Genomic DNA, 13,771 nt, shown 5'->3' with positions numbered 1-13,771 from the left:
CTGCTTTTTGATTCTCTTCTAATCGTGATTGTTTCACATTGCATATAGCGTTTAACGGGCCGTGTGGTGTCAACTGAAAGTGACACCCAAAGGGATGCCGTCCTCCTACTCTGGATGGATAGTGGGAAAATGTTAAATTTTAAAGATCAAAATAAGAAAACGCTTACGGTAATAACAGATTGAGCTAATAAAAATGTACTACAACCTCAGAGTACATTGCAATACACCGAATATTATTTTAAAAGTTGTGTAGTATAAACTATTCCTTTGAAATCAAATGTTGTAGCAACTTTTTTGTGTCTCCAATTTTCACTGTTGAGATGATACACAAAACGAACCTAAGCCATACAATGTGCTCTTCCGGACACCGAAATTGCTGTTTCTGCTGCAACAAAAAAGGTGTCACTAAATGGTTTCGTAATTCGGATACAGGCTCATTGCATGGGCATGAGAAACATGCCTTATCATTCAATCTTGACTCAATTTTTCCGAATTTCGTCACATTTTTCTTGCTATTCCATCCGTTTTACATCCGTGCATTCGTACTTCTGTAGAAAGTGAGTTATTTTTTATTTGTAACTAAGGTGACGGTTATTTAGTTACAATGTCTCAACAAAAATGAATGAGACGAAAAATGAGCAAACTAAATTACAAAAACATTCCTAACGTTTGTTTTTGCTAGTGTAAAGTAAAAATCAATCATAACAAAGTATTTTATTCAAGCTTATTCTACAGTTACAGTTTTCCGTAACCTTTGCCTATGTGAACCTATGCCCAAATAATTACAAAAACTGTGCTAATGTTTATTAATAATGTTTATTTGCAACATATTTGTATTAAATGTGTCACCATTCACGCCATGCGGGAACTAATTAAACGTTACCCGGGTCACGTACTGTGCAATGCTTTTCGGCAAGAAATTGAACGAGACGATGTCTACTACTGAAATCAAAACTATTCCGAACAGCTTCGATTCTTCGCTTTCGCTGACCATACATAATTTATGTCGCTATCGAACGAACCACTGGTACCGGTACAAGTCGAAGGGCAAACCGAATCGAGCCCTTGAAGTGGTCGATAGTGTGAACGGTATTAGCCCCAAAATCTACCAGCTTGTACCGATACGCTCTGCCATCAGTATCCTTCATGCTCTGCAAAAGTTCCTTATCTACTAATCTTACAGAAGCGATGGCGACACGAATACGGCCCAAGCCAAACGCTATCCTGACTGTTTCTACCATTCGTATGCGGAATTCCTCCATTCAGCAAAAGTAAAACCAAACTGGCCAAAGAAGTTAAATTCAGTGGCATGCTGGTGGTTTTTGAACCAAGCTCAGCTATGCGAAAGCTGCGTTTCTACATTTGCCAGTCTACAGTCATTCGTACAGTACGCTCCCGAGTCCTGGGGGAACCGGTGAAAATCCATTACATCAGTCTAGCCGAAAAGTGTGCTGCAAAAATTTCGTAAACAAACCTATAAATCGTCTCGTCTGCTGATGGAAGTGTTGGGGCAGAGATGGGAAGAATTTATTCTGGGACGCGGAAATCAGGACAAACCGACACTATCGTCCGAAATCGAGATTTCAGTTGTGTTCGGTCGCATTGAAGTTCGTAGTGAAGCTTCGTAAAAGGTGAGCAAAGAAAAAGTAAATTCGACAGAAATTGGAATGCTGATACGCCAAAGAGAATGCTAAAATAGAGGTCAGATATGAGGTGGGATGTTGCAGCTAAATGTTCGTACAGCAATGTTTTTTCGGTTCCGCAATATGGAAGATCAAAAGGAGGTTAATTTGAACACGTAAAGTTATGAAAGATATTTCTTTATTTATTTATTTCTTACATGATGACGGCGTTTGCCGTATTATCAACAAAGTGTTGAGTTTGTACAAATCTTTCAAATTTTACAAGGCATTTCCTCCTTGCGAATTGCCTTATCCCGGGCATACTCGGTTGTTATGAAAGATATGAATGAATTATTATTGTTTCATTTTAAAAACTAAACGGTACCTATTTAAATCCCCATTGAAATGTGTTCAAATTTACATGACATTGTAATGCCTTGATTTACACAATGAGCAGATTTTTTAATAAAATTGTAATAAACACTCCGAACATTTTGTATTTAAAACATGTTTGTTGGACACAATTTTAGTTTTAGCTTACCTTGTACGATCCGAGATTTTTCACCGAGCATGCCAACTTTACATTTCGTCCTGCTGGCACAGTTATGTTCTCTATGACATCCGTAAACTCTGGATCTTCCAGCACGGCTGTAAAACAAAGCGAAGAGAAAAGAATTACTCAATGATTACTGAATGCGGTAAAGACAGTCGTAGGATCTGTAAATAGTAGATGAGCAGTTTGACATGTACGTTAACTTATTGACTATCAACAGGTGTGGTGCCTGTCAGCTAGACGACAGCTTCCGGTAACAAAGTTCATATGATCCACTGCAACCCGAGTGAGCGTTGTTCGTACGATGTGCTCATTAAAATCGATACTAACCATCCTCCGTGTTTGCTCAGAATGAAAACTAATGCTTATGCATCGTAGTTTCATTTTCATTCAGGAAAAAAATGTTGCCATGGAAACTAATTTTCGAGCTCATGTACCATCCAAAAATCTAGTGAATGTGTAACGATATATTTTGAATTTAAATTACCACACTACAAACAAATGCAGTGTGAAATTTCAAAATTCTTCAAACTAGAGAGAGCTTCAGGTTATTAAAAAATAACTTCATAGTTATACCATACCGTCAATTCATAAAATTTATCCTTTTTCACGTTATAATTATTTTCCGGGTACTATGGATGCACATGATGTTTGAGGTATTAGCGTTTCGTCAGGGACGACATTAACAAAAACCCTTTTCATCATTTCGGTGACTACTGGCGAATGAACTACTGGTTTCCTTATTCCCGTCACGTGTAATAAGTTTTTTCGGGATCCCTAGAGATGTGTTCAGCAGAAAACACGATGTGACGATGTGTAAGCAGAAGAAGCTCATCAGAGTTAAATCCTGAAGGTTAACTTTAACAGGAAAGTTCTGTTTCTGGTTCATGTTTTGTTTGTGAAGGTCACGTTTGGCTCGAATGATTATGAATTGAATGAGTAGATTTTACTCACATGAAAATATATCTGACAAATGTTTCGATATTTATATATTTATTTAAGCAGTTAAGAAATATGTACTAACATAATAGCATAACATATGCATAACATAACATATAATGATCTAAAATTCAGCCATTGACTTTCATGAAAGATGGTTACAACTTTTTAAACTAGTAATTCCAATTGCAAGCTGTTTTGCGGAGGTAAATGATTTCTATGTTTTTTTTTAAAACAATCGATCCTTTGCCCATATCAGAACGATGCTTGCCTTGCCCCGTCCCATGGAATATCTTTAATTTATCCTTTCAAACAGTGGATACCGTCTACGAATACTAATCTATCAAATCAGTTCTTAGAACGGTCCACCAAAAACTCATCGGTTCGCTTTGTCTGTATTTCACCACGAACGACAATTTTCCGCAACGATTCCAGACTACGGTAGAATGCTTCTCCAAAAGTTCACTTTCAATCGTAACCGATAATGTCCGCCATATCCAGCCGAACCCTCGAGAGTAAGCGAACAACTTCTCCGGGTAAAAACTGTCCCTTTCGGACGGAGGTCCTCTCGCTACGATCAGGACGATCAGGACACAATCCGTGGCACGTAATCGTATGGATGGCTATGGTGAATGAAAGGATACAATTGTAATTCAATTAAGGTTGATACTGAAATGGTGATTCAACCTAATTTCGTGTCTTCTCTGCTTTTTAGACGCAAGAGCGCAGTTCCCGTATCTCCACGGTCGTCGGTCTAGCGACAAAGGCGAATAAGAAATGTTACATACATCCGCAACATACGGAATGGATCCTTCTAGGTGAGGTGCATTCTTCCAACTGTTTGCGCCGAAGAACAACGGTTCCGTGGAGTGTATTTATCTACCGCTCCACACTGTTCAAGTCCGCAGTCCGGCAGAATCCACCCGGGGGCTCAGGGATGGGCTACGTATATTCTTTTAATATTCCGGAAATGTCGACAGCCGAAGTAAATAAAATTAAAGGCTACACTCGTTGGGAGCCGTTGCTGTCGCGTTCAATTCTGTGGCGGCCATTCGGGTCTGCCGTACGAATGCAGGGTATGCGGCACCAGACATAACCTTTATCTCTTCCATTCGCTTTCTGTTGGGCGCGCTTGGCGTTCCATCCTTGGCATGCGGTGATGTGTATAGGTTCGGCCGAATGGGGTTACCCATTCCTTATTCGCCAAAGGAGTCTAATGAAGTCGATGAGTTCAAGATTGTTTTAATGAGCATTGAATTCAACCGTAGAACCGATCCATTCGAAAACTTTTTCCGCCTTGCCGTGATATAAAGCGATGGGAACGGTTCTTTCGTGAAAGAACGATTGTCCTGTATCATTAAGAAGATCACGATTAAAATTTTTATCGCAAGTGCTTGAATTTTGGGAAAAAGTTTTGGAGTGTCAGTGTTTAAAATAGATTCCAAATGGAAGTCTTTTATTTCAATTAAATTATTACCTTTTCATTCATATAAAAGGAGGAGATTTAAGGAATAGTTTTGAAAGTCATCACAAAATTTCTTCAATGTAATTCTGTTTTTGATTTCTTTATCAATGATCAATTATCCATGGGTGTTTAATTGTTGGAACAATAAGGTATGGCAAGTTTGACCAGTTTGGCATGTTTGGTTGACTAGTTTTGAACATGGTTTTAAACTATTATAAAACATATTAAATAATTAGTATTAAACCACAGAATAGTGTTTAAGTATCAAAAAAAAGATAATTTTTTCTTTTATCATCATTAAGTGAAAATCGATATTTGGTTACAATTAATACAACCTGATTACTTGAGGGTGTAATGTATTGACGAAGAAAGATATGTAACCGGCTGGTTTTCTGTCTACGATCAGCCGCTCAAATGCCATTCCAACAATATATTTAGTTCACACATGGAAAAGGATGATGACACATGCCCGGAACAATCTCGAAAACATCCGGCTTCGCACAAAGTGTAGGCGGTGCAAAGAAGCTGCAACGGTTTGGCGAATGCCATGACGAAGGAGCATATTTTTCTAAATTAAGTACGCATGAAATACTTTACCCATTCTTTTACCGCCGTTTCGATGGTGCCCATCATGAACCGAGACTCTCCTGCATACGATTTACTCGAAGCTTTTTCAATAAACATAAACTTTTTGTTCATCTCGGTGCCATGCAGCAAAAGACAACCAAAGACAGTTGGTACCAAAGTTGGAAGAGGAATGGTAGCAAATGGTAAAAAATACATATCACACAACGTACAGTCAGGAAAACAACTCCCCATAACCACATTTACCGCAAAAATAGTCGAACAGAACATCTAAAAGGAAAGAAAGAACGTGAGTTCAGAATAGAAAAAAACAACACGTATATGCAGTGGAAAAGTTTGCACTTTAGTGCACTGTTGTAGTATACGAATCTCTTTTATCTTGTGTGCTCCTTTCCCCCTCAATATATTTTTTCCGCCTTCCAACAGATCAGCTTAGAAGACCTCTACACGGCATTCGTTGCATGGATGCATTTGAGTGTTCGCTGGAAACCTTGGCGAAAAAAAATACACGCGTTTCAGGGCGGAATTTGTCAGCTAGTTGTTTGTTGGCACCCTTGTTGATATCTTAGCACCAATGTGGAACGAATCAGTAGAACTTAAAACGCCCCATCGTTAGCGAAGGATCGAGGTGCTGAGTGTATGATTTGGTGCGCCATAAAGTTAGTGAGTAATGTTTCAATTGCTTTAGAATCGAACTGTAAGCCACCTGAAATGCAATTGTTTCATGCGCTTATCTAACTCTGATTACGTGGAAGAATTTCCCTTGCTGTTTTGTGGGATAAATGGTAAACATTTTTGCTTTTTACATGTAGGTTCTGAGACCGTGATATGAGCAGCTACACAAAAGACATCGTATTAATGCATGTACTATAAATTATCTGACAGTTAGTCGAGAATTGGTCAGGTTTGAATCACTTACAATTTAGAAATAGTACACACTAAACTCTAAACCTCTATGTTAAACTTCATAAAGCGCACGTTTCAGGAATTATTTTTCCAATTTTTTTGGACTACCACACCTGTCCATATTGCGAATATTTACATTTATTCATTTTCCACCTATTTGCTTTCCTTTTCACGGAACATAATAAAATTCACACAGAGCAACAAAAAGGGTTTTGCCTCAAAGGCGCGTACGTTCGGATGGCGGGACCGAACGCTACCTTTCTGTAGGGTCATATTTTGTGAAGGTATGGTTGTCTTCCGTTTTCTCACATGCCTTTTCACACATGCATGTGTGCAAGGGTTTCAGCAGATGGGTGATGCAGGGTAGGGAAAAGCGAAAGATTTATGCAGACGTTCGTGCCACCGCAAGCGGAAAGAGAGTAAGTTTGCTAGTAGATTGAAAAATCCTTTCCCAAAAAGCCAAAACCAAACACAAATGGCCTGTGTGGGGAAAAACGCTACTTCACAAAATCAAATAGACACTCGGGAGCACTCGGGAAACATAACCCGAATCGTATGCTTTTTTTTTCTCGCCAGATTTGTTCACGTTGGCAGACTCAGCGAGGCAACTTTGACCAAAGGATGAAGGGGTTGTATGAAAGGAAGTTAGAAAAAAGCAACACTGTACGTAAGTCCCAACTGCTCTATGCATTATGATTTTTACGTACTCGCCATTTCCATATTTCGATTTCCTGCTGTCAAACGATGTCAAAAGTATGTTTCCGCCAAACAATGTACCTCGGTGCATATGTCAATGACAATGGAGGCTTGGGAGAGGCGAAGAAAAAAAAACCAACGCCAGTACTTCTTCATAAAAAAACCACCACAACATCGGGGCTTGCCGAAGAACGCAATGTCACCGACGAAACATAAACTCAATGGCATTGGAGATATTGATTGATTTCGTTAAAAGGGCCGGGAATCATACGGAGACCATTTTTTATGTGAAGGTTTATTGTTGTCGTGGTACACCGACGAAATGTAAGTCTTTTGAATATCCACTAGCCTCTAATTTGATTGATGGTTCGTCATTTTGTTGAGTAGTACGATTTGTGAAATCATCTGAAGAAATGTCCCATTTGCAAAAAAGTCACATGTAAAGAGAATTATTCATGAATCTAAACTAATAGGCGACAAAACAATATCCCCACCCAGTATGAGATACAATCTCGTCTATTGCCATGGTATTCAATCCTACAGATAGTCTTCAAACGGATTAATACAAAATGCATCTTACTTGACAGGACTGATTAACATTTTTACGGGACTATAGGGAATTGCTATGAAGGAGATTTTTAAGCGACTATGAGCACCATGGATACTTCTAGCAGTAACTCATCGCCACTAACGGCAACCAGCTAATTGGCCTGCTCAAGAAGTTAGCGCGCGACATTACTGATCCGGTCTGTACTAACGCGGTCTACTGTTCCTTAGTACGTTCGGTGATGGATTACGCATCTATGGTGTGGTGGCCTACAGCTGCGCGTCCCCAGGCCCGTCTGGAGTCCATCCAGCGCAAGTTTACGCGGTTTGCTCTGCGCACCTGGAGCGTCCATGTTGACTAGGACGGACGGTGCGCGTTACTTGGCCTGGAGTCGCTAGCGCGCAGAGATTATTTGTCGCAGGGCTACTTGACCATCGGATTGACTCACCGGCACTGCTGTCCGGCCACAACCTCTGCGTTCCGGCGAGATCGCTCCGTGCAAGGCTGTTACTTGACGTAGAGGAACGTCGTAGTCGTTTTGGCTCCTCTGATACGTTTTTGTCCATGTGCCGGGAGTTCAACGCTGTTTGTGATCGTTTCGAACCTGACTTGCCGCGTCTCTTATTCTTAAATTTTATTCGTTCTGTGCGGCCAACTACGTGTTAACTGTATATGTATTTTTAAGCTTCAAAGGGGCCGTATGAGGTACATTGAATGAATGAAATAAATTAACAAATTAACAAACTCATCTACAATAAACGATCGAATTTATTACGTTACGAATTTACGATGATCTTGCGATTGGTTAGCGAATTGCACTAGTCAAGTTTTGGTGCATTGGTGATGTCTATTTTAGCTAGGGAATCCCAGCTATTTTGAAGGATTGAAGAAATCGGAAAATTGAAAAGAAGGAGAATAGTTCCCGCCAGATCCTATGTTTGACTGACTTTCTCTTCTCTATTTGTATGGTACAGAACTTTAAGCATCTTGGTTCCAAGGATAAAAATGGTTGATTGTAAGAATTTACAACCCTCTCCCGGTATAACTGCATCGAATGGAAATCAAGAAGGTTAGAAATAGAACTTGCATCTATTTTCCGACAGAGTCTTGAGTGGTATCATACGAAGTGCACATATATACCGACATACAGAATACAAGCTCTATCCATTCTATGACGAAGTGAACATCCGAAATGTTAAAACACGAAAATTTAAGGCTTAGACTTACCAAATTAAGTTTGTCTAAAACTAATGATTGAGAAACAGAGGATCAGTTGACGACGGAAATGTTTAGGATGCAGATACGTGTTGCTCTCTTGCCATGATCATTACTGCAAATATTCTAACAAGTGAACTGCAGCGTGAATCGTGCCTAATATGGGCAGCATTAACTACTATGAACCAAATCATACTGTTCAATAACTCTATGGGCCTTTGGTTATGCTGGAAGAGGACGTAAAACTATCTCTGACAGTATATGCTTGCAATACGAATGGAATAGAAGTCATTATGCAGCTGAACTGTTCCTGACTTTTTACAACTATTTGCTATATATCGCCAGAGTAGCGGAATCAAATTGTACTAACACGGTAAAAGGTATTCAAAAATAGACATGTCATTTAATGGAATGTATGTTTTTTTTCGTTTCAATGTTGTTTTTCATCCATTTACTCTCTAACAAACCTTACCTTTTAAACATATTTACATATGTCACGACGATTTCTTGTTTTTGGCCTTAAAATGTTGATCTGAACAATATGGCCAGACCATTTATTATGGAAGAGACTTTTACTGCCCTGAAAATAAACGATCAATACGTACTCTAAGTTTGACATACGCATCGATTAATGCACTACACTTGTGGCCTATGCTAATAGTCCGTACGCCAGCAGAATGGCTTTCGCACAAACATCAATCATGTGAATGCGAGTGTTTTTCATTTATCGAATATAATAAGCTTACCCCTTTTTACCAGCGATCTATTTCTATCGGCAAACGTATTTCTTGCATTCTTTCATGCCCCATCGGCGTAAAGGTCGATGTAGCACAAGAAACTGTTGTCACTTGTCACCGGTGATTAGTTTTGTGCCTGTGGAAGCATTCTTTCACTTTTAGAACGTGTGGTTTCTTTTTGTGGGCGAAAATGATCAACATTTTCTAATGGGCACAAGTAAAGAAAAAAAAAACACAAACACAGCGCTTCATTACGCACATTCCAAAGGCAAAACACAGCACAGGCAACAGCTTCGTCAACTGACTGCGACTTATCCGTCGGAGACGGAAATGGTAAATGAACGAAGCTGGCGCCAGTGTCACCAACCAGCACACGAGCACTTTTCCTGCCTGACATCTGTCGTCATTTTCATACAGGGGCCAATCCCGACCTGATTATTGCGCAATGCGATGTTCTGCCTCTAACCAGTCACTTGAGTCGGTTATGCGTGTGTGTGTGTGTGTGTGTGTGTGTGTCTTTCGTCTAATCATCGCGGTTGAGAAGTCACCCAAATTTACGACTGTATTATGAGACCATAAAATCTGATTTAACAACCACTTCCTTTACTGTAAGCACGGCTGAAGGCATTTTCCTATCAATACCTCAAAAGGAAAAAAATGAGTCTTCTGAAAACCTTCATTTTATCCCCTCCAATATCGCTTTATCATCCACATTTGTTACGTTATTAACCTAACTGAACGGCATATAAAACCTCGAAACAAAAACACAACCAAAAGTACATAAAATTATATTCTAATTCCCGCTCTTAATTTTCCCACTTTTCCAACATTCATGGAGATAAATTTACTCCATTCTTACCGAATTCTGCTGCGGTGCAATGCTTTTACCCAACGTTTCTTTCAGCAAAGAAAGCAATTCCCCTGTTGCAAATGTCGGCTGGCTTTGTTTCAGATTTGTGCTAAATAAATCAAACCACCTTTTTGAATTGTTAATGGTGCCTTCATGCGTGCAATTCATGGTGGAATTTTTTCCGGTCCATTTGGCACCCGAGCATCGCATCGTAGCGTGGAATACGCTTCCCTTTAAGACGAGAAAAGTCATGTAAGGTAATTGCTGAAACGGTGCTACACATATGAAAGTATATAAAACACGTTGGCTTGGTAAAACATTGTGTAGTGTAATTTTATGCGCATCATCTTCCTCTTCTTTCCTTCATTCATAACAATTCTTCGAAAGCGTTCTCCTGGGTGGATCGGTCTATTTTATTACTGCCGAAAAAGCACCAACCATGAAGCATGAATGGAAAAGTAAAACAAACGCAACGCTAAACAGACTTCCGTTAAGGGGTTACTTTTGGATTCCTTCCCACAAACGTGAAACTGTGGCCAGCACACTTTCTCAGTGCTTCCGCTAATGCTACTTGATTCGCTTCACCGTGTCACTGCCACCGGAACCGTCCGGAACCGCAACAACTGCAAACGACACAGGAGCGATTTTGGTTCCGAATTTTTACTGCCATAAGCCAAGAGTCTACGACGCATTCCGGAATCGTGCAGCTTTTCACATACAAAAATAACAAAAAAAACTTGGCTAAAAGGAAAAACCCCAACGTGACTTCTGCCTGCCTGTACGACAGTCAAATAATTTCACTAAATTCAAATCGACAATTTCCCCCTTCGCAGGTTAACATTCTAGGGCTTTGGTTGTGAAAATGCGATGAAACAGTTACGCGTAGTTCCCGAAACACCGTCGGTAGTGTGAGGAGCAGAGTTGGAACAGAAAGTGGTAGATGCTAGGGCAGGAAACTCATTTTCCTTATGTGATCCGATCGCTATCTGCCGACCCATCTGTGTCCTCGCATTTCTTTTGGTGCCATTCACAGGGCAAAAGGCTCAAGATGCTCCAAATACGTCGGAAGACACTAACAACAGGCTGGAAATCGACGAACCACTGGCTACTGGATGGGAGGCGAAGAATGGAAGGAAAGCACTTGCGTGAATTATGTTGGCACACGATCACGAAAAGCTAGGGCTCAATTTGGTCGGATAACAGCTTGAGATTTCCGATCGAACCGATATCGACTTTCCGATACAATGGGCCGAAGCATGCTGTCATAGGATTTTACTTCGCAGCACAACAACGATTCCCCGGCAAATAGTAACTTCATCCTGTTCGGCCCAATGTCTGCACGTGTTTGGCAAAGATAAGCAGTCCGTTTTCGAAACGGACACACACGGTTGCGATTTGGTCGTGCCTTTCGTTCCGCCATTCGTTGCGGTCGGCATCAAAATTAATCCTACGGCACATGTTGCGTTAAAATGTAATAAATTGATAGTGACGCTCATTCCCTCCTTTTTTGTTTTTATTATACTTTCTTCGCTAGTCACCCGGGTGTGTTGTCCATGGCGCCAGTTGTTGTCCTAGGACGTGGAAGCGTCCTTGTCGAGCTATCTGTAATGCTCCTTCTTTATTGCCAGTAAGGATTTTGGATAAATCAATGCAATGCACTAGGGCCACCATGGGGATGATTTCTTCGAGATTTTCTAATTGCCATTAGCATTCGAGAGTATGTGAAAAATTCTATCGCGATGCTGCTTTCCTTGTTACAACTTCCCCAGCAGCAGCTGTAGAACACATAAATAATAACTTTCCTCCTGGTTGTACCGTCAATGGAGGGTTGAAATGGATAGCAACTCATCCACACAGCCAATTTATGATTCAATATTTATTGTTTGGCGTCGTCCAACAAGAAAGGACAATTATTTGAATTAATTTTCTACGACAATCGAAGGCATTTAATTACTTGCGACAGTAGTTAATCGGATGGTTCGTACAATTTCATCACTGTGTTATGTAAAATTATGGATTTAGCTATTATTATTTATAGAAAAAAAACTTCACTGATTCTCTAGAACTATTGATTAAGCATGATAGTGAATCGTTCACTTTTGTACTGTTGTTGGAAATGTGACTAAATGGAAAAATGTTGGAAAATATTTGGATATGTCCTTTTTTTCAAATTACCTTGAATATTATTTGTCTTCAGTCCTACTTTGAACTCGTTCGTATGTTTATTTATGATTTAAACAATCAAAATTGAATATTGTTTCACATAAAACGTAACTGCTGTCATTGTACTGCTGTCATCGTTCTACCATCATAAAACAACAACTGTTTAAGGGTTAATGATTTATTTTTCTAAGCGTGCCCATCAGACGCCGATAGGTTTCTGTGCGGCCCCCCTCCTAACAGAAATGCTACGCGGTGATGTTACACACCCCGTCGTAAACGGTCACAGGCAAGCCATTTAGACTGCCGATTGTAACAATAAACAATGAAACCACGTTCTAAGCGACTGATGATATCATTAGCCGAAATGAAAACATCCGTCCACAGCGGGACGATCCTGACGCACAAGGGGACCTTGCCTCGTTTTTCTTCCCTTTTTCTTCCAAGTAGCATCCGAAGTTATCGGTTTAGATTTTCCACACATTTTTCTACCCTTCCCGCGTACGAGTTTGGATAGTTTCTGTCTCTGCCCACAGTATGCAATCGATCACGTGCCTTACGCCGTCGGAAAACAATCCTTCTCGCGGACGTAAAATGTTTACTTGGCATACACTTGTTTACGGCCCAGCGGGCAACATTCCGAGGGCTGCTACACACCGGTGCGCGATAGTTTACAGCCGGTTTAGTTCGTTTCTAACAATTTTTTTTTTGCTTTTCTTGGTCAGAAGAAATAAATCGGAACTAATCCGAGGATTGGCTGTATTCTTCCACTTACTGTCATTTAATGCGTCCATGTGCGACACATCACCACATGTGTGCTTAGGATGAAGGGTTTAGTTAATGAACTGTACTGAACCAAGTGTTCATTTGAAAGTGTAATGAAAGTGAAAGTTTATTGTTTGAAATATGTTTACGCAATATAATATTGTTCATTAATGTCATCTAAATTTCAGTGCACATCAAATTTATATAATGCAAAGATCAACATAACAGACGCCAATTCAACAAAGTTATACAGCAACACCGTGTTTGTTTAAACTAATAATTACACAGTTTTAAATTAATCGATGTTCAAAACCATTTTTTAGTTTAAAAACAAGTAATTATATAATGTATGATTATGAGACTTACCCGTTACAGGGATTATCAGGACAGTTCACATTGTGCGAGAAATAATTTCTTGTTCGTGAGATGTATTTCCGTTTCTGTAAAGCATTTCGGTGCCATTGAAATGTAGTTCCGTTTCTTTTAAACGATTTTCGACATATCGTGTCATTCGAACTGCGCGGACGTTCCCCAAGAGCGTAATGTAAGCGTGCTCAAAACGGACGGTGTTTGTATTTTTTTATGTTTTTATCTATCCATATTAAATTTGCTGTTTAAGTTTACCGAACATTCTTTCACATCACTGCTTTAATCTCTTAAAACAAGGATTAGACCATCAATTGGTAGAACAAATAATTGGGAAACGGTTACATCAACGTGGCATTCTTCAG

The 13,771-nt window shown here is 39.8% G+C and overlaps 1 protein-coding gene across 1 annotated transcript in view; it reads right to left on the bottom strand.

The window, feature by feature from the left end:
• Window positions 1–13,771, bottom strand: part of LOC128716090 (lachesin-like) — a 38,280-nt gene that overhangs the window by 10,741 nt on the left and 13,768 nt on the right. Inside the window, exon 2 of the mRNA XM_053811011.1 lies at window positions 2,164–2,270. Coding sequence (XP_053666986.1) covers window positions 2,164–2,270 — 107 coding nt within the window. The remainder of the gene's footprint in view (window positions 1–2,163; window positions 2,271–13,771) is intronic.

The sequence above is a fragment of the Anopheles marshallii genome, chromosome 3 (genome assembly GCF_943734725.1).
Source record: "Anopheles marshallii chromosome 3, idAnoMarsDA_429_01, whole genome shotgun sequence".
Classification (NCBI taxonomy): domain Eukaryota; kingdom Metazoa; phylum Arthropoda; class Insecta; order Diptera; family Culicidae; genus Anopheles; species Anopheles marshallii.
The sequence above is the reverse complement of the archived record's forward strand: the minus strand, read 5'-3'. Positions and strand labels throughout refer to the sequence as shown.